Genomic DNA, 22,591 nt, shown 5'->3' with positions numbered 1-22,591 from the left:
GATGATAATTGAAATGCAGATAAGTGCAACATTTAATACACTGGAAGGAAATGAGAGACATTATTAGGGGAAAGGCTGAAAGAAATCTCAGAGTGATTGTTGATCCAGTCGTTGCTGAACAGCAATTTACTAAGCAAACAGAATACTAAGCAATGCCTCTCAGTGCCTGGTGGACATAGTGTTTTGGAACCATCCTGCCACTGAATTAGAAAGAAAACTTTCCTGCCCATTCTTTTTTCCAGCAGTCCCCCAGGAAGGCTCCAGAGACTTGAGGGATTGCATCCTCGACATACTTGTGTCACAACATTTGTCCAGGAGGCAATGCAACCTCACTCTAAGAGATGTGTTGGTACTTTAAATAGGCCTATTGCTGACTTGCCAGAAATTACAGTCCACACATAGGCAGGTTTCGCAATATGACAATGAACTAGGCGGAAATCTGCTTGTGAGATTGGAATGGAGCCCAAGAATTAAAATACCCTGGGCCTATTTTCCAGAGGAGCAGTGGTTTATCTATTAAGTAGAACCCTGAAATATATTGCTGCTGAGAAGACCTTATTTTGCTATATATTGTGTGGTTTGTCATTGTTGCTGAATTTAATATCATACCGATGAAACATTTTGTCACTTTACTGTCCTGAGGCCAATTATGTATTTGATATGATTCTCCGCATGTCATGTGACAAGAAAGGGTATTTTACATATTAGCGCAAACATAATTGCTGTCCATGAGAGAGTCTTATGCTGAGTAGAAAGGATTTGACTGAAAATACACTGCCTTATGCAGGGAACTAATGTATGAGCATATGATTGAAATAATTGCTGCTGTTTTTGAGTATAAATGGTCTTCCATTCCCAAAAGAGCACTCCATGATTATAAAAAAATGTCATGATAGATATTTTGACTACTGGTTAGTTGTTGGAATGACAATGACTTCTTGATTAAATCATAGCCCTGGGGCATTGAGATGGTATGTCTCCTTTCATGAACTTTTGACTGCTGAATAGAGTTGAGAAAGATGATGGTTGTAATCAACAATTTTTCTACATTAGCAAGTGCCAAAGTTTTGCAGCATTGATTGCTAGATCATCTTTGCAGATTTGGCACAGTCAAGTCAAGGCTCACAACAGTGTAGTCAATCTATGTGACATTTCTATATTCTTCTTAAACTTCATTCCTTAGTGCATAGTCTATTAATGCACTTCAGCATGCCAAAATTCACTTTCAGATGGGATTGGCCCTGGGATTAATGCAAATTTTTCTCAACATATTGCTATTTTTATATATTTTATTAATTGCTATACCAAATTAAACAATTTAAAATATTTAATTTTCAATGATTGAAAATACATTTAAAAATCCTGGCGAAATTGTAACTATATTCACCTATAGTAGAACTTTGCAAGTTAACAACTCTTCGAATTTGGGATCCCTTCCTTTTTAAAGATCAATTTAGAATTAATGTTATAGATACAAATGTTGTCCTGCCAATCAAGCACTTCAGTGAACAATCATTTACTTTATTTTTCAAATAAATTCCTTCTAATTCAGCCACTTGCCAGGTGAATAGGTGTAGTATTTTAAATTGAATCTTGATGAAAATACAGTATGCTGAGAGGATCAATTCATGGTCACATGGCTGTGTAGTCACCATAGTCGACCCTGGCAGGATACAGCTGATGCAGCTAATCCTGCTACCAATCCAAGTGATTCAGTAGATAATAAGCAATGTTTTGTCAGAACATAATAAAGAGTCAATAACAAGAAAATACCTTTAAGCCCATCAAGGTAATTCCTTTTATAAAAACAGAAAATGTGAGAAATACTCAGCAGATCTGGCTGCATCTGTGGAGAGAGAAACAAAGACCAACCTGAAATTTTAACTCTTGTTTCTTTTTCCACAGGTGTTGCCAGACCTGCTGTGTATTTCCAGCATTTTCTGTTTTAGCTTCAGATTTCCAGCCTGGGCAGTTCTTTGCACTTATATTAAGTAATCCCTCTATTATTTTGATTCAACCAGCCTATTATCAATTATGTTTTGAATTTTTAAATATATCTTTGATTTCATTACCTTGCCTGCTGGATCTTTTCAAATTTTTATCGCACTTTGTGTGAAGATTTTTTTAAAAATAATTACTTAATAATTTAATTTGTGTTATATTTTGTTAACCTGATTAAAAATAATATTCAGATTGTTTTAGTCTATGCCATTTAATGCTTTCTATACCTCAATTATGTAATTTCTCAGCAGGGCTGTATAAAAGGATCTGTACGAGGAACAGTTTTATTTTTGAAAGAATTGTAGCTTCTTATTTGAATAACATGTTTTAAGATGCATTCTCTATTAAAATAGAGCTTTAAAATATCTACATGATATTAAATTGCTACATTATACCCTTTCCATCACAAATCTGATGATTCTAACTTTGGTCCATTATTCGTCTTGTTTCATGGTTACTTTTGTGTTCTGTAATGACTCAACCCGTATTAACAAACTTATTCTGTACACATATTAAGTGAGCGAATCTATTTAGAACGAATGGCCATAAAAAATTTATTGTATGTTTATGGTGGACAGTGCAATCATTTTGTAAATTCCCTGTTTGCTGTAATGGTATTTTAACTTGAGTTGTATGTATTGCTTTAATTGTACGAGAGAAGCTCTTTTGAATGCTGTTCAGTTAGATTGATCAACGGGTCTTTTAGTTTCATTTATCAGAGAGATTTGTGGTTTTATTCCTCACTTAAGCCAAAATGAAGGGCCATTGACTTGCTTTCTTTAGCCCTCTGCCTGATTTTGTGGATTCAGCCAGGTTTTGTGATACTTAACAATGATCAATAAAGGGCAGATGGTAATGAAGAGTTACTTTTCAATGCAGAGCTGGGGAAATGGGACCTTGCTTAGCTGTATGGCTGCGGCAGTGGTTTTCTTAGCAGATCAATATCTTGTCTTGTCTTTCTAATTGCTCATTGGTTGACATTCGTGGATTCTTTCTTCAAATGTGAACTCTTTTCCAGCTCGAGCGACGTGATGGTACAATCCTGAATCTCCGTAAAGAGGTCCTCCTTTTACAAGAGAAGAGAGATGGGTTAACAACCGAGGTACCTTAAATATTTTTCATTTGTTTCCTAATTCTAAAACAAATTATTTATAATACAGACATGTATTACAGGAAGCTAAATGGATTAAGCTGATTTGAGTCTGGGCTGTAAAGGACATCAATAGTATTGGCTTTGTTGCTCAGTGCCACCATATTGGCTTCCTGAAGACTTAAGCATAGTTTCACAATATAAAGCATTGCGATTCTGCCAAGATTTCCTATTGACTTTTTAATATAGTCTAACATGGTAATAATACAGCATATTAAAATTTAGTGTCTATAATTTGTGTGTGGATTGGCAGTTGGATGTACAGGAAAGAAGGATTTACCATTTGCAGGCAGAGCTAAGAGAAGGAGAAGCTAAGCTGGAACAAAAGCAGAGCTGCCTGCAACAACTGAAAGAGGAGCTGGATGCCACCAAAAAGCTGCACAAAGAGGGCCAAAAACAGGTAGGCATTTACTGTATCCTCAGGCTTTAGGCCTTAATCTGCAAGTAACCTGATTGTAGCTTGTATGTTTAAAATATATTCAACTCTGCATTAGCTAGAGTTAATGCTGTTGTATACCTAATTTAGACGTAAGACATTTTCTATTTCACTAGGAAGCATGTACATCTGTTTTTTTGGGAGGGAATATGGTAATTTGCTAAATTCAAAGAAGAACTTGAAAATTATTATATTTGTTCTATATAAAGATTTTCTATTCAAAAAATAATTATAATGTATTTTACATTTCAACACTTAAATTATTTTCTTTAGCCAAGATGTAAAAAAAGCAAAGAATCAAAAAATGCCAATATGCTTAATTGTTGGGCTAGTAAAACTAAAATGCCTCAACCAACAATTTATTCAACTTGTGAAATATTTTTGCTGGCATGTTAGTTTTTTGAACCTTTGACTACCAAAGTTCTTCAGTGATGTGAAAATACCTCTGTTTTCCTCTGTGTAAAAGCTTTTTAGTTATTTGTCCAAATTTGTATTGCCAAATAAACCAAAAAAGAATTGGAAATATAGGCCATTTCTTTCACAGTATTATTTTTTTTAGAATTTGCACGATTTAACATTTGTTTATTTTACGAATTAATCATAATGTCACGTTGTAGCATCTGAATTGCTCGACTTATTGATGTTTTATTGTCCTTTATTTTATGCATTCTCTTTAAAGAGGAAGATTCCTTTTTGGGAAAGTACTTTACGTACAAACAACTTCTCAAATATATACCTGTTAGGACAAACCATAGTTTACATTGTTATATTGTCATCTCATGACAGGCCTGATTCATCCTCCATTGAGGTCGGCAATAGACTCAGTGATGGTGTACACAGATTGAAGCAAGAGATATAAGCCTCTTTTTCATTCTTGAACACCAACCCATGGACTATGAATAATTATCTATATTCGTATCACCTCAATAGTATAGCTTACATGGCAGTAATTTGATTTTTTGTTGATGTCATAAACTACAAATTAAGTTCAAAGATGTTTATTAATTGCGCCCCAAGATTAGATGACTGTCTGCAAATTGCTGATTAGTATTTTAATCATACATGACAACTATTGGTATGAAGTTGTTAATTTCAGCAAGGGAAGCACAGTGAATAATTAACAGCATTAAAGTCATTCATATATATATATATATATATATATGTAACTCTTTATCAATCATACAAGTATGGTATTGAACAATGTCACATATAAAAATTGTACTGATCTGATTTTTCTCGTGTGGCATAGTTAAAAAGTAAATGTTGTCAATGAATTTTAGGTACAGTTTTGTTGCAGTGGGCGCAGTGATATACAGTAGATGCTTTTTACATCTTTAGCTGCTGTCTCGTCTTAATAGCAATTGAAACAATTGAATATGCACTGGTGGTTAGGTCTTTATTTGGTAGCCGCAAAATTTGATAACCTCCAGGATTGTAATGTGCAATTAACCTGTGCCATTGTTTCCAATACAGGCAGTGTGCAAACTCGTGTTGCCTGCTAATTTATGATTGTAGCGTGCAGCCAGTACTAAACGCTCTTGTTAAATGATTCAGCGGGAGTCCCAAAATCATGAGAGGCTAACATCAGATAAAAGTAGCCTGCACTACTTAAAAACACTCTGCACCTCTTAAAGGGGAAGTGCATTTTGGTTGAAGCAGCTGCTAGAAGTCATTTGACAACTGATTGTGGTTTAAAAAGACACAAGAATAGCACAATGTGGTAGAGAGTGGGCCCCAAGATATTCCTACAATGAATTGGAAACCTTGGTGGAGGAGGTGGAGAGCAAGAGAGATGTCATCGATCCACAGGGGGCCAGGAGGCCTGCCAGACTAACGTGGAGTCATAGGCCTGGATTTTCATCTTTGAGGTGTGTAATGGGAGTTGTGAAAATTCCTGACTTGGTGCATTTGCCTCAGGAGAAAGTGCCCGCAAAAATGGGATCTCCATTGCTGGGGGCCGGGTGCGGGCTGCAATCGAGCCAGCCAACTCAGGCAAGAGGTCAGAAGCAGCCACAGGGACTTCAGGGTGCTGAGGCGTCCTGTTTAAAAGGCCCTCCTCGGTGCTGCGGGACTTCGCCCCAGTTATAATGAAAAAAGTAAGGCCCTCTAGCTGTCAAGCCTCATACCCACACTCTCCCCATGCTGCATCCATGCTGTCTCATGCCCCCTATGCCAGGCCATGCCCCTCCAACCGCCCCCATGCCATGCTGTGGCACTTCCATTGCCATTGACCCACAATACACTGTAGGGAACCAATGAACCGTATGGTGACAATAGGATGTGTAAAAAGTGCTGTTAAAAGCAGTCATTCATTCATAACTTTCTACTTTGTTAAACAAAAGTCCTTTTATTACAGAATGCATAATGAGACTTGGCTGAGAACGCAGAAATCCATTAGTCTGCTGAAACATCTGAACCCCAGGGAAAACATTGCTTGATTGACAGCTCTGGCTCTCTGATCTCTGCTGTCAATTTCACAATGTTTACTGACAGAATTTTAAGAGGTTTCAAGTGCTTGCAGTTTCTGTTATTGATACTTTAAAGGGTCTGGATCATTGACACTTTTATTGCCTTGTAGTAAAACAAATTTTTTGGTTTGATAACCAATGTCTCAGCTTCCATTGCAGCACAAGAAGGAGCTACCCAAAATCTGGGTGCTGCAGTGGAAGTTCATACTGAAAGTAGTGCAAGCTCAAACTGCTGCTATCATAGCTATAGAAACTAGTGTTCAAAGGGGCTTGGAGTCTAAACAGTCCAGCAATATGTCCCCCAACACATTGCCCGGATGCTGAGGCGCTGCCCCGAATGAGTGGCAGTGAGACTATGGAGCACAAACCTGCTTTCCTCTCAGGATGGCAGCATTTACCGTGTCACCATTGCCACTCTGCCAGTGCCCTTGCTGTTGCCTGTAAGCCAGCTCAGCCAGACTGCTGCCATCTTTGCCAAGATGGTGCAGGCCAAAGCTGGGCCTTTGAGGGCCAAAGCTACTCAAGATCATCCTGGTAGGCTTTCTGCCGTCAACCCCACTGAAAGTCAGCAGCCTTCCACCAGCCAAGCTGTAGCCACTGGGGCCACATTGCGTAGGAGCACTAAGATAGATAAAGGTACACGTTAGACAGGCAGTGAGGGAATGAGCAAAGGTGATTAGTTGACGTTTGTATACAATATAGCATGGTTTGATTTATACATTTGCTTTGGAATATTTATATTGTGTTGGCTTATATTTTTGCATTGTGGCCAAGCAGAAGGTGTGATGCTCAGTCATAGAGGGAAAGTAGGGTGTGGGGCTGTGATTAAGGAATTGTAGTTGTGTTTACTGGTATTCTAGTCATATGAATCGATCACGGATAACCTGGCCAGAGGCCTGTTCCATTACTCCTCCTCCTCCCCCTCCTCCTTCTCAGTTGGTCACCACCTAGCTGGTGGCAAGGACAAGGGCTGTACCCTAATGACAGTGAGGTTGTGCAGCATGCAGTGGACTGCCACAAATCTTGACACCTGCTCTGCCGTGTACTACAGATCTTCTCCAGAGTAGAACAGGCAGAGGAAACATTGTTTATGTAGCCCAATGATCTGCTCTATCATATTTCATGTGGCAGCATTGCTTTTGTTGTATGCATGCTACCCATGTGTGTGTGTGTGGATTGCGCACCTGAGTCACCAACTATATTGTCAATGGATAGCCCTTATTGCCCAATAACTACCCTCTGGTTCATCTTGCATTCCAAGGGAAACGCATACTACTGCACTCAAAAATGGGAGCAACTAGTTTATGCAGAACCCTTGAAGTTAGAACAAAGTCCTTCAACACATGTCACATCATTCCCTGTGGACATCAGAAACATTAAACAACTCTGGAAACCCACCAGCCAGTTCTACAATCTCAACAAGAGCCAGTAAAAATCAATCAGCAAATAACCTCAAAATAGCTCATGTTCGCTTTAGATAGCACTTTCGGGTGGGTTGGGTGGGTGGGAGGATTGGTGGGGGTGCAGCTTCAAGCATGTTAGCTTTGCACTTTTAAGAGGCAATGCTGGGGCATAGAGCTCAAAATTGGCAGTCCAGATGCCAAATCAGTTTACATGCTAATTGAGATCACTATCTGTTTACCCGGCCGTCACAAAACTATCATATTTTTCATAATAGTATGAAATAATATTATTGTGGGATATTGTAAAGTGGGCTTATGTGTGTGTTTTTTTTTATATGCGTTCATGGGATGTGAGTGTCGCTGGCTAGGCCAGCAATTATTCCCTAATTGCTCTGTTCAGAGGGCATTTAAGAGTCAACCACATTGCTGTGGGTCTGGAGTCACATGTAAGCCAATCTTCTCTATAGGACATTAGTGAACCAGATGGGTTTTTATGGCAATTGGCAATGGTTTTGTGGTCATCATCAAACTTTTAATTCCAGATTTTTATTGAATTCAAATTTTTTTTAAAATCCGCTGTGGTGGGATTCGAACCCAGGTCCCCAGAGAATTACCCTGGGTCATCTGGAATACTGGTGTAGTTCTGTGTGTGGCTCATTTAATTAAATTAGAGATGGGTAGACTGCATGGTGAAATTATCAAAAGAATTAGGTGTAAAAAGGCATTTGAAATGTTAATGAGTGGACTAGGGTCAAGTCAGCATATAGGGTGTGAATGAAATTTGCATTTTTAGATAAGGGGAAGAGTTGTTGGATTTTCAAAGAGACATGATAAGATTTTTACGACTGGCAAGATAAATAGGGCAAGGCTATTACATTGATTTTTCCCAAAAGTGCTGATCATAATAACATAAAAGATTTTTATAGTATGGGAAAGTAAATTCCAAAGACATGGGGGAACAATGGGATTTACAAATCAAAGAAGGAGAAATACATTTAAAGAAGGATAGAAGGAAAATGGGATTAGAATAGTTCAGTACTTGTTTGACCAGCGCAGACTTGATGGGCCGAAGGGCCTTTTTTTGTGCTGTAGACCCCTATGACTCTAAGGCTGTATGAGGTGTGGCCATATGAGATCTGAAAGGTACACTGTGTGAAACAGACTTGGGGAAAAGTCTTTAGCCACTTTGCAGAAGTCTGCTGTTCCAGTAACCAAAGTTGTGCTAAAAGCTTTAGGAATTCCACTGTCAAGTGAGTGCTTGTGCTAATCTTGTTGGATTGCCTCTATAAATTTAAAATCTATTTTGGACTGTTGCCTTAAAGGCGGTGTGTAGTTGGGAATCTGGTTAATTAGGAATTTTGAGAATTGTTATAAAATTAAGTAACTGTGTAATTGTAATCTAACGTGTGTGTTTTATTTTATTTAACAAATGTTTTAGTTTAATTTTTAAAATCTCTAAAGGTGTCAGTGAACTCATTACTTCTGAATTCAGTGCACAAACCTCAGAGTCGCTGTTGTTCACTTTAGATAGCACTTTTGGGTGGGGTGGGGGGTGTTTCGGTTTCAAGCATGTTAGCTGTGCACTTCTAAGAGGCAGTGCTGAAGCGTAGAGCTCCAAATTGGCAGTGCTGATGCCAAATCAGTTTACTTGCTAATTGACATCACTATTGCAAATTGCAATACAAATTACAAAACTGTTGTGATCGCATGGCTATTTTCCCTTGTGGACTTGGTCAGCCTGGCAAATACTACCTGCTGTACCATAACACTAGCATATATCTGACAGATGCTCCCTTCATGCACACTAACACCCTCACTAAAATTATATTTGGCATGAAACACTGTGGATCCTGTTTTAGAGTCAAAATGTCACTCATAGTGCTGAAAATTTGAGCAGTAAGCAGCTGAATTTTGTGGCCACTTTACTTTGATCTAATTCAGTTGGAAAACATCTAGTTTTTTGAAGGTTTTTAGATGTTTTTCTGGATCATTTGTGCTTCTTTATTCTTTCATGGGAAGTGAGCATTGCTGGCAAGACCAGCATTTGTTGCCCATCCCTAATTGCCCTTGGAAAGTGGTGATGAGCCACCTCCTTGAACCAAAGCAGTCCATATGGTGTCGGTGCACTCTTAAGGCTGTTAGGAAGAGAGTTCCAGGTTTTTGATCTAGTGGCAGTGAAGGAACAGCAATATATTTCCAATTCAAGGATAATATGTGGCTTGGAGGGGAACTCTACTGCGTGGGTCTTTCTAGATGATCAAGGTTGCAGGTTTGGTAGGTGCTGTCAAAGGAGACTTGGCGAGTTACTCTAGTGCAACTTGTGGATGGTATACACTGCTGCCACTGTGTGCTGGTGATGGAGGAAGTGAATGTTTTTAAGGTGGTGAGTGGGGCGCCAATCAAGTGGGCAGCTTTGTCCTTGGTGGAGTCGAGCTTCTTGAGTGTTGTTGGAGCTGCACTCATCCAGGCAAGTAGAGAGTATTGCATCACACTTCTGATTTGTATCTTGTAGATGGTGGATGGGCTTTGGGAGTCAGGAAGTGAGTTATGCGCCACAGAATACCCAACCTCTGGCCTGCTCTTGTAGCCACAGTATTGATATGTTAAACTTCTTGTCGATGGTAACCCCCAAGATGTTGATTGTGGTGAAATTCAGCATGGGATAATGCTGTTGAATGTCAAGGAGAGATGGTTAGAATCTCTCTTGTTGGAGAAGGTCATTGGCTGGCACTTGTGTGGCACAAATGTTGCTTCCACTTGCAGTCCAAGCCTAAATGTTGTCCAGGTCTTGCTGCTTATGGACATGGACTGCTTCAAAATCTGAGGAATTGAAAATAGCACTGAACGCTGCAATCATCAGCGAACATCCCGACTTCTGATCTTATGATAGAGGGAAGGTCAGTGATGAATTTGCTGAATCTGGTTGGGCCGAGGACACTATCCTGAGGAACGCCTGCAGCAATGTCTAGGGACTGAGATGATTGGCCTCCAACAACCAAAATCACCTTCCTTTGTGCTCGGTATGACACTAACCAATGGAGAACTTTCCCCCTGATTCCCATTGACTCCAGTTTTGCCAGGGATCCTTGAAGCCACACTCAGTTAAATGCAGCCTAAATGTGAAGGGCAGTCTCACCTCATTTCTTGAATTAAGCTCTTCAGTTCCATTTGGACCAAGGCTGTAATGAGGTCAGGATTTGGGTGGCCCAAACTGAGCATCAGTGAGCAGGTTATTACTGAGTAAGTGCTGCTTGATAGCACTATCGACAACTTTGCTGATGGGCGAGAGTAGACTTATGGGGTGGTAATTGGCCAGAATGGATTTGTCCTGCTTTGTGTGAGCATGACATAAGTGGGCAATTTTCTACATTGTCAGGTAGATGTCAGTGGATCAGCTTGGTTAGGGGCACGACTTTTTCTAGAGCACAAGTCTTCAGTACTGCCAAGATGTTGTTAGGGTCCAAAGCCTTTGCTGCATCCAGTATCTTTAGCCATATGACATGGACTGAATCAAATTGTCTGAAGACTAGCATTATGATGTTGGGGACCTCAGGAGGAGGCTAAGCTGGATCATCCAGTTGGCACTTCTGGCTGAAGATGGTTGCAATTGCTTCAGCCTTGTCTTTCAGCCTTGATATGCTGGGCTCTCCTTTCATAGAGGTTGGGAATATTTATGGAGCCCCCTCCTCTGGTTAGTTGTTCACCACCATTCACAACTGGAGGTAGCGGGACAGCGGAGCTTTGATTTGATTTGTTGGCTGTTGGATTGCTTAACGTTGTCAATCACGTGCTGTTTCCACTGTTTAGCATGCATGTAGTCCTGTAGCTTCACCAGGTTGACACCTCATTTTTAGATTTGCCTGGTGCTGTTCCTGACTGGATCTCCTGCATTCCACGTTTAACCAGGTTTAGCCGTTTGGCTTGGTAGTAATGGTATAGGGAAGGATACCATGAGGTTACAGATTGTGGTTGAATACAATTATGCTGCTATTGGTGGCCCACAGCACTTCATGGATGCCCAGTTTTTAGTTGCTAGATTTGTTCGAAAGATATCCCACCTAGCACGGTGATAGTGCCACACTGCACAATGGAGGGTATCCTCAATTTGAAGAGAGAGTTCCTAGACACTGGGTGATCCAGGCAAACACTTCTGCAGTAAGTATCTGCGGCTTGAGGAGCTTCAGCTCGGAGTCATTGAACTGGAGGCTGAGCTGCAGATACTTCAGTGCATCAGGGAAAGTAAAAGTTATCTGGACATTTTGTACCAGGAGGTAGTCACACCCCTTAGGATAGGGTTGTCTGATTTGGTCAGTGGTCAGAGGCAGGAGGGTGTGACTGCGAGTGAGGCAGGTATGGGGACCCAGAAGGTAGAAGCGGAGGCGCCTCAGCCTTTGCAATTGCCCAGCAGATTTAAGGTTCTTGCAGTTTGTATGGATGAAACTGTGGCTGCAGGGTGGATGAGCAGACTGACCATGGCATCATGGTACATGAAGCTATTCAAGTGGTAGGGGTTAATAGGAATGTAGTGGTAGTTGGGGACAGTATAGTCAGGGAAATAAACATAGTTCTTTGCAGCCAAGAGTGGGAGTCAAGACGACTCTGTTGCCTGCCTGGTGCTAGGGTTCAGGACATCTGATCTTGGCTGGAGAGGAACTTGCAGTGGGAGGGGCAGGATCCAGTGGTCATGGCCATATAGGTACCAACGACATTGATAGGACTAGGAAAGAGATTCTGCTGAGGGAGTATGAGCAGTTAGGTGCTAAATTAGAAAGCAGGACCTCAAAGGTAATAATCTCTGGATTGCAACATGAGCCACCAGCAAATTAGCATAGCGTAAATCAGATTAGATAGTTAAATGTGTGGCTCAAAGATTGGTGTTGGAGAAAAGGGGCACTCATACCAGTATTGGGGAAAGTGGGAGCTGTACTGTGGGGACGGTCTTCAACTGAAATGTGCTGGGACGAGTATTCTGGCGAGTTGTATAACGAGGGCAGTAAGGAGGGCTTTGAACTAAATAGTGGGGACAAGGGATCAAACTTGAGAAGATGTGATCAATTAGAAAGAGAAGACAAGATAGAAGAACAAGGTAGGAATAAGAGAAATAATGCTCAGAACGTGGCAGGAAGAGACAGAGTGTACAAACCTAAGGGTGTACCAGCACATTTTTTTATTCATTCATGGGATGTGAGTGTCGCTGGCTAGGCCAGCTTTATTGCTCACCCCTAACTACCCTGGAGAAGGTGGTGTTGAGCTGCCTTCTTGAACTGCTGCAGTCCATGTGATATAGGTACACCCACAGTGCTGTTAAGGAGGGACTTCCAGGATTTTGACCCAGCGACAGTGAAGGAACGGCGATATATTTCCAAGTCAGGTTGGTGACGGACTTAGAGGGGAACTTCTAGGTGGTGTTCCCATGTATCTGTTGCCCTTGTCCTTCTAGATAGTAGTGGTCAAGGGTTGGGAAGTTGCAGTCTAAGGAGGTGAGTTCCTGCAGTGCATTTTGTAGATGATATGCACTGCTGCTACTGTGCGCAGTGGTGGAGGAAGTGAATGTTTGCGGATGTGGCACTAATCAAGCAGGCTACTTTGTCCTGGACAGTGTCAAGCTTCTTGAGTGTTGTTGGAGCTGCACTCATCCAGGCAAATGGAGAGTATTCCATCATATTCTTGATTTGCGCCTTATAAATGGTGGGCAGGGTTTGGGGAGTCAGGAGGTGAGTTACTCACTGCAGGATTCCTAGCTTCTGAACTGCTCTTTTAGCCACAGTATTTATATGGCTAATCCAATTCAGTTTCTGGTCAGCGGTGACCCCCAGGATGTTGATAGTGGGGGATTTAGTGACGGTAATGCCATTGAATGTCATGGGGCAATGGTTAGATTCTCTCTTGTTGGAGATGGTCATTGCCTGGCATTTGTATAGCGAGCATGTTACTTGCCATTTGTCAGCCCAAGCCTGGATATTGTTCACGTTGTTCTGCATTTGGACATGGAATGCTTCAGTATCTGAGTAATCGCGAATGGTGCAGAACATTAACGAACATGCCCTCTTCTGAGTTTTTGATGGAAGGAAGATCATTGATGAAGCAGCTGAAGATGGTTGGGCCTAAGACACTACTCTGAGGAACTCCTGCAGTGATGCCCTGGAACTGAGATGACTGACCTCCAACAATCACAACCATCTTCCTTTATGCTCGGTATGGCTCCAACTAGTGGGAGTTTTCCCCCTGATTCCCATTGATTCCAGCTCCTTGATGCCACACTTGGTTAAATGCTACCTTAATGTCAAGGGCAGTCACTCTCACCTCACCTCAGGAGTTCAGCCCTTTTGTCCACGTTTGAACCAAGGCTTTAATGAGGTCAGGAGCTGAGTGGCCCTGACGGAACCCAAACTGAGCATCAGTGTGCAGGTTATTGCTAAGCAAGTGCTGCTTGATAGCACTGTTGATGACTTCTTCCATTGCTTTACTGTTGATCGAGAGTAGACTGATGGGGCGGTAATTTGCTGGGTTGGCTTTGTCCTGCTTTTTGCATCCAGAACCTAGCTGGGCAATTTTCTAGTTAACCAAGTAGATGCCGATGTAGTAGCTGTACTGGAACAGCTTGGCTAGGGATTTAGCAAGATCTGGAGCACAAGTCTTCAGTACTGTGGCCGGGATACTGTCAGGGCCCATAGCCTTTGCAATATCCAGTGCCTTCAGCCGTTTCATGATATCATGTAGATTGAATTGAATTGGCTGAAGACTGGCACCTGTGATGCTGGGGACGTCTGATGAGGTCGAGATGGATCATCCACTTGCCACTTCTGGCTGAAGGTTGTAGCAAATGCTTCAGCCCTATGTTTTGCACTGATGTGCTGGCCTCCACCATCATTGAGGATGGAGATACTTATGGAGCCTTCTCCTCCAGTGAGTTGTTTTATTATCCACCACCATTCACAACAGGATGTGGCAGGACTGCAGAGCTTCGATCTGATCCATTGGTTGTGGAATTGCTTAGCTCTGTCTATGACTTGCTACTTCTGCTATTTGGCACGCAAGTAGTCCTGTTTTATAGCTTCACCAGGTTGACACCTCATTTTTAGGTATGCCTGGTGCTGCTCCTGGCATGGCCTCCTGCACTCTTCATTGAACTGGCTTGGTGGAAATGGTAGAATGGGGGATTTGCCGGGCCATGAGGTTACAGGTTGTGATTGAGTACTATTCTGTTGCTGCTGGTAGCCCACAGAGCCTCATGGTTGCCCAGTCTTGATTTGCTAGATCTGTTCGGAATCTATCCCACTTAGCACGGTTGTAGTGCCACACAACGCGACGGAGGGTGTCCTCAATGTGAAGAAAGGACTTCGTCTTCACAAAGACTGTGTAGTGGCCACTCCTACCGATACTGTCATAGACAAATGCATCCAAGGCAAACAGGTTAGTGAGGAGAAGGACAAGTATGTTTTTCCCTCTTGTTGGTTCCTTCACGACCTGCCGCAGGCTCGGTCTAGCAGCTGTGTCCTTTAGGACTTTGCCAGCTCAGACTGTAGTGGTCCTCCCAAGCCACTTTTGATGATGGATATTAAAGTCCCCCACCCAGAGTACATTCTGCACCTTGCCACCCTCAGTGGTTCCTCCAAGTGGTGTCCAACATGAAGGAGTACTGATTCATCAGCTGGAGGGGTGGTGCAGTACGTGGTAATCAGCAGGAGGTTTCTTTGCCCATGTTTGACCTGATGCCATGAGACTTCATGGGGTCCAGAGTTGATATTGAGGACTCCCAGGGCAATATCAACATCAACCGGTGAGATATTGATGGTGGTGTCTGGGACATTATCTGTAAGGTATGATTCCGTGAGTATGTCTATGTCAGGCTGTTGCTTGACTAGTCTGTGAGTCAGCTCTCCCAATTTTGACAAAAGCCCCCAGATGTTAGTAAGGAGGACTTTGCAGGGTCGACACAGCTGAGTTTGCTGTTGTCCTTTCTGGTGCCACGGTCGATGCAGGTTGGTCTGTCGGTTTCATTCCTTTTAGGTTTTTTAGCGGTTTGATACAACTGTTTTCCTTCCCTAAGCGACATTAGTGAACCAGATGGGTTTTTATTACCCATCGACAATGGTTTCATAGCCATCATTAGACTTTTAATTCCAAATTTTTATTGAATTCAAATTTCGCCATCTGCAGTGGTGGGATTTGAACCCTGGTCCCCAGAGCTTTACCCTTTGACTCTGGATTACTGGTCCACTGACAATACCACTATATGTCCCCTTGGATAAGGCTAGAAGTTACAAAAAAAAGTAAAAAGACAGAACTAAAAGCTCTGTGTCTGAATGCACATAGCATTTGTAACAAAACAAACGAATTGACAGCAGAAATAGAAATATATATGTATGATTTGGTAGCCATTACAGAGACATGGCTGCAGAGTGGCAAAGACTAGGACCTAAATATTCAAGGGTGCATGACATTTAGCAAGGACAGGAAGCTCGGAAAAGGTGGAGGGGTAGCTCTGTGAATTAAGAATGACATTGGTACAATGGAGATGACCTTAGTTCTGCATCAAGATGCAGAATAAGTTTAGGTAGAGATGAGAAATAGTAAAGGTAAGAAGTCACTTTTAGGAGTGGTGTAGAGGCCCCCCAAAAGTAACCACTCTGTAGGACGGGGTATACAGGAAGGAATAATGGGGGCTTGTGAGAATTGTATGATGATAATCATGGGTGATTTTAATCTACTTATAGATTGGACAAATCAGATTGGCAAAAGTAGCCTGGAGGATGAGTTCATAGAGTGCTTTCAGAACAGTTTCTTAGAGCAGCACGTTTTAATACCAGCCAGAGAGCAGGGTCTACTTGATCTCATATTGTGCAGTGAGACAGAATTAATTCAAGATCTCATAGTGAAGGCACCCCTAAGTAGCAGTGATCATAATATGATTCAATTTCACATTAGCTTGAGGGAGAGAGGAGTGGATCGAGGGCTCATGTTTTAAACTTAATTAAGGGCAATTTTGAGGGCATGAAGACAGAGCTGGCTAAAGTGAACTGGGAAATTAGGTGAAAGGATAGGTCAGTAGAGATGCAGTGGCAGACATTTAAGGAGGCATTTCAGAATACTCAGAAAATATATATTCCAGTCAAAAAGACAGATTCTAAGGGAAGGACATGCCCCCTGTGGCTAACCAGGGAGGTTAAAGATAGTATCAAATTGAAAGAAAAGGCATATAATTCCACAAAGTTGAGTGACAGGTCAGAAGATTGGACATAATATAAAGAACAGCAAAGAATGACTTAAGGACTAATAAGGAGGGAGAAATTAGAGTATGAGGGAAAGCCAACTTGAAATATAAAAACAGAGCAAAAGTTTGTACAGGCATTTAAAAAGGAAAAGAGTAAGTAAAGCAAGTGTTGGTCCTCTAGAGAGTGAGAATGGGAAATGAATAATGGAAAATAAGGAAATGATGGTTGAACAGATATTTTGCGTCTGTCTTCATTGGGGAGGATACAAATAATATCCCAGAAATAATTATGAATCAGGAGGTGAAAGGGAGGGAGGAACTTAAAACAATTACAATCTCCAGGGAAAGGGTACTGACAAAATTATTTTAACTAAAAGCTGACAAGTCTCCAGGTCCTGATGGACTTCATCCTAGGATCTTCAAAGAAGTGGCTGCTGAGATAGTAGACGCATTGGTTTTAATTTTACAAAATTCCCTAGTTTCAGGAAAGGTCCCATCAGATTAGTTTATAGCAAATGTGACTCCTCTATTCAAGAAAGGAAGGAGACAGAAAGCAGGAAATTACAGGCCAGATAGCTTAACATCTTTTATAGGGAAATTGCTGGAATCTATTATTAAGGAGATTGTAGCGGAGCATAAGAAAATCGCGATGCAATCAAGCAGAGTCATCATGGCTTTGTGAAAGGGAAATCAGGTTTGACTAATTTATTGGAGATCTTTGAGGGAGTAACAAATAACCTGGATAAAGGAGAATCTGTGGATCTGCTGTACTTAGATTTCCAGAAGGCCTTTGACAAGTTGCCACATCAAAGGTTACTACGCAACATAAGAGTTCATGGTGTCAGGAGTAACGATTAGAATGGATAGAGGATATATTAGCTATCAGGAAGCAGAGAGTAGCGATGAACTGTCCTTTTCAGGTTGGCAAGGTGTGATGAGTGGAGTGCCATAGGAATCAGTGCAGGGACCTCAACTATTTTCAATTTATATAATTGACTTGGATGAAGGGACCAAATATGTGATTGCTAAGCTTGCTGATGACACAAAAATATGTAGGAAAGTATGTTGTGAAGAGAACATAAAGAATCTGCAAAGGGAAAAAAATAGATTAAATGAGTGAGCAAAGATTTGGCCGATGGAATATAATATGGGAAAATGTGAACTTGTCCACTTTGGCAGGAAGAATAAAAAAGTGGCATGTTATTTAAATAGAAAGAGATTGCAGAACCTTTGTATAGAACCTTGGTGAGGCCACGGCTGGAGTATGTTCAGTTCTGTGCAGTTCTGGTCGCCACATTATAGGAAGGATGTGATTGCACTGGAGGGGGTGCAGCGGAGATTCACCAGGATGTTACCTAGAATGAAACATTTAAGTTATGAAGAGAGGTTGGATAGACTTGTGTTGTTTTCGTTGGAGCAGAGAAGACTGAGGGACGACCTGATCGAGGTGTACAGGATTATGAGGGGCATGGACAGGGTGGATAGGGAGCAGCTGTTCCCCTTAGTTGAAGTGTCAGTCGCAAGGGGGCATAAGTTCAAGGTGAGGGGCAGGAGGTTTAGGGGGGATGTGAGGAAAAACTTTTTTACCCAGAGGGTGGTGACGGTCTGGAATGCACTGCCTGGGAGGCTGGTGGAGACGGGTTGCCTCAGATCCTTTAAAAAGTACCTGGATGAGCACTTGGCACATCATAACATTCAAGGCTATGGGGCAAGTGCTGGTAAATGGAATTAGGTAGGTAGGTGAGGTGTTTCTTACGAGTCGGTGCAGACTCGATGGGCCTCTTCTGCACTGTGATTCTGATTCTGTGAGAACTTTGAGGTACAGGGGTATATAGGTACCCTGGTACATTTTTTCATTCAGTTACGGGATGTGGACTTCGCTGGCTAGGCCAGTATTTATTGCCCTTCCCTAACTGCCCTTGAGAAGGTGGTGATGCTGCCTTCATGAACTGTTACAGTCCATGTATTGTAGGTACACCCACAGTGCTGTGAAGGACGGAGTTCCAGGATTTTGACCCAGCGACATTGAAGGAACGGCGATATAACTCCTAGTCAGGATGGTGAGTGACTTGGAGGGGAACTTCCAGGTGGTGGTATTCCCATGTATCTGCTGCTCTTGTCCTTCTAGAGGGTAGTAGTCATGGGTTTGGCAGGGGAATTGGAGTAAGGAGCATTGGTGAGTTTCTGCAGTGCATCTTGTAGATGGTACACATTGCGGCACCTGTTCATCGATGGTGGAGGGAGTGAATGTTTGTGGAAGGGGTGCCAATCAAACCGGCTGCTTTGTCCTGGATGGTGCCATGCTTTTTGAGTGTTGTCGGAGCTGCACTCATTCAGGCAAATGGAGAGTATTCCACCACACTCCTGACTTGTGCCTTGTAGATAGTGGACAGGCTTTGGGGAGTCAGGAGGTGAGTTACTCACCGCAGGACTCCTAGCTTCTCACCTGCTCTTGTAGCCACAGTATTTATATGGCTAGTCTGGTTCAGTTTCTGGCCAATGGTAACTAACCCCCAGGATATTGATAGTGGGGACTCAGCAATGTTAATGCCATTGAATGTCATGGGGTGATGGTTAGATTTTCTCTTGTTGGAGTTAGTCATTGCCTGGCACTTGTGTGGCACAACTGTTACTTGCCATTTGTCAGCCCAAGCCTGGATATTTTCCAGGTCCCGCTGCATTTGGACATGGACTGCTTTATTATCTGAGGAGTCGCAAATGGTGCTGAACATTGTGCAATCATCAGCAAACATCTCCACTTCTGGTTGAAGGAAGGTCATTGATGAAGCAACTGGAGATGGTTGGGCATAAGACATTACCCTGAGGAATTGAGATGATTGACCTCCAACAACCACAACCATCTTCCTTTGTGCTAGGTATGGCTCCAACCAGTGAAGAGTTTTCCTCCTGATTCCCATTAACCCCAGTTTTGTCAAGGCTCCTTGATGCCACTCTCAGTCAAATGCTGCCTTGATGTCAAGGGCAGTCATTCTTATCTCACTTCTGGAGTTCAGCTCTTTGGTCCATGTTTGAACCAAGGCTATAATGAGGTCAGAAGCTGAGTGACCCCGGTGGAACCCAAAATGGGCATCAATGAGCAAGTTATTGCTAAGCAAGTGTTACTTGATAGCTCTATTGATGACCCCTTCTATCAATTTACTGATGTTCAAGAGTAAACTGATGCAGCAGTAATTGGCTGGCTTGGAAAACCTATAATGCAGGAAAAGTTATTATGCAGGTACAGCAAACAATTAGGAAGGCAAATGGAAAGTTGTTGTTTATTGCTAGGGGATGTTTTGCTACAGCAGGGATGTTTTACTACAGTTGTACAGGGTATTGGTGAGACAACCTCTAGAGTAATGTGGACAGTTTTGGTCTCCTTATATAAGAAAAGATATAAATGGATTAGAAGCAGTTCAGAGAAGTTTCACTTGACTGATACCTGGGATGGGGCTGTTATCTTACGAGGAAAGGTTGAACAGGCTGGGCCTGTATCCATTGGAGTTTAGAAGAATGAGAGGTGATCTTATTGAAACATATAATATCCTGAGGGGACTTAACAGGGTGGCTGCAGAAAGGATGTTTCCCCATGTGTTATAGGCTAACTAGGGGATACAATTTAAAAATAAGGGTTCTCCTATTTAAGAACGAGATCAGAAGCAGTTTTTCTCTCAGAGGGTCATGAATCTTTGGAACCCTCTTCCCCAGAGAACAGTGGAGGCAAGGTCAATGAATATTTTTAAAGCAGAAGTAGTTAGAATCTTTACTAACCAGGGAGTCGAAGATTATCGGGGGTAGGCAGAATGAGGCCATAATCAGATAAGTGATGATCTTATTGAATGACAGAGCGGGCTCAAGCGGGCAAATCACCCACTTCTGCTCCTATTCGTATATACCATCAAGCCAGGGGATCAACCTTGGTTCAATGAAGAGTGCAGGAGAGCATGTCAGGTGCAGCACCAGGTGTACCTAAAAATCAGGTGTCAACATGGTGAAGCTCTGGCACAGGACTTCTTGGATTCTAAACAGTGGTAGCAACATACAATAGACAGAGCTAAGCAATCCCATAACCAATGGATCAGGTCTAAGCTCTGCCACATCCAGTCATGAATGGTGGTGGACAATTAAATAACTAACAGAAGAAGGAGGAGGCAGCACAAATATCCACAAAGTTGGGAGTTCAGCACATCAGTGGAAAAGGCAAGGCTGAAGTATTTGTAACCATCTTCAGGAGGAAGTGCCGAGTGGGTGACCCTTCTCGGCCTCCTCTGGAGATCCCCAGCATCACAGATGCCAGCCTTCAGCCAATTTGATTCACTCCATGTGATATCAAGCAATGGCTGAAGCCACTGGATAGTGTAAAGACTATGGGCTTGACAACATTCCAGCAACAGTACTGATGACTTGTGCCCTAGACTTGTGCCATGCACCTAGCCAAGCTGTTCCAGTCCAGCTACAACACCACTGACATTCTGCTTCAGTTCTGCCGAAGGGCCATGAAGGCTCGAAACGTTAACTGATTTCTTCTCCGCCGATGCTGCCAGACCTGCTGAGTTTTTCCAGGTAATTCTGTTTTTGTTTTGGATTTCCAGCATCCGCAGTAGCTTTTAGCTTTTTGTTTTTACCACTGACATCTACCCGGCAATGTGGAAAATTGGTATGTCCTGTCCACAAAAAGCAAGACAAATCCATTCCGGCCAATTACAGCACCAACAGTCTGCTCCCGATTATTAGCATCGTGCTGACAAGTGTCGTCAACAGTGCTATCAAACTGCACTTACTCAGCAATAAACTGCTCACTGTCTCTCAGGTTGGGTTCTGCTAAGGCCACTCAGCTCTTGGCTTCATTACAGCCTTGCTTCAATCATGGACAGAAGAGTTGAACTCTAGAGGTGAGGTGAGAGTGACTGCCCTTGACATCAAGGCAGCATTTTACCAAGTGTGGCATCAAGGAGCCCTAGCAAAACTGGAGTCCATGAGAATCAGGGGGAAATCTCTCCACTGGTTGGAGTTATATTTAGCACAAAGGAAGATTGTTATGGCTGTTGGGGGTCAATCATCTCAGTCCTGGGACATCGCTGCCAGAATTTCTCAGAGTAGTGTCCTAGGCCCGGCCGTCTTCAGCTGTTTCATCAATGACCTTCCCTCCATCATAAGGTCAGAAGTGAGGTTGTTCATGGATGATTGCCCAATGTTCAGCACCATTTGCAACTCCTCAGATACTGAAAGAGTCAGTGTCCATATGCAGCAAGACCTGGAAAATATGCAGGCTTGGGTTGATACCAAGCAATGACCATCTCCAACAAGAGAGAATCTAACCTTCTTCCCTTGATATTCAATGGCATTACCGTTCCTGAATCCCCCACTATCAACATCCTGGGAGTTCCCTATGACCCAAAATTGAACTGGATCAGTCATATAAAACCTGTGTCTACAAGAGCAGATCAGAGGCTGGGAAATCTGTGGAGAGTAACTCATCTTCTTACTCCCCAAACCCTGTCCACCATTCTAAAGGCACAAGTCAGAAGTGTGATAGAATTCTCTCCACTTGCCTGGATGAGCACAGCTCCTACAACACTCGAGAAGCTCGACGTCATGCGGGACAAAACATCCTGCTTGATTGGCACCCCATCCAACACCTTAAACATTCACTCCCACCAACCAGCGATACACAGTGGCATCTGTGTGCACCATCTACAAGATGCACTGCAGGAACTCACCAGGAACTCTCCTTCGATAGCACCTTCCAAACCTGCAGCAGATGCATGGGAACAGCAACACCTGCAAGTCCTTCTCCAAGTCATACACCATCCTAACTTGGAACTATATCGCCATTTCTTCACTGGCGCTGGGTCAGAATCCTGGAACTCTCTTCCTAACAGCACTATAGGTGTTTCTACAACACATGGACTGCAGCGG

General features: G+C 42.5%; 1 protein-coding gene across 1 annotated transcript in view; it reads left to right on the top strand.

The window, feature by feature from the left end:
* Nucleotides 1-22,591, top strand: part of pmfbp1 (polyamine modulated factor 1 binding protein 1) — a 967,668-nt gene that overhangs the window by 390,989 nt on the left and 554,088 nt on the right. Inside the window, exons 11-12 of the mRNA XM_078544531.1 lie at nt 3,020-3,103; nt 3,405-3,551. Of these exons, the coding sequence (XP_078400657.1) occupies nt 3,020-3,103; nt 3,405-3,551 (231 nt within the window). The remainder of the gene's footprint in view (nt 1-3,019; nt 3,104-3,404; nt 3,552-22,591) is intronic.

Source organism: Cetorhinus maximus, chromosome 6 (genome assembly GCF_964194155.1).
Source record: "Cetorhinus maximus chromosome 6, sCetMax3.hap1.1, whole genome shotgun sequence".
NCBI lineage: Eukaryota > Metazoa > Chordata > Chondrichthyes > Lamniformes > Cetorhinidae > Cetorhinus > Cetorhinus maximus.
The sequence above is the reverse complement of the archived record's forward strand: the minus strand, read 5'-3'. Positions and strand labels throughout refer to the sequence as shown.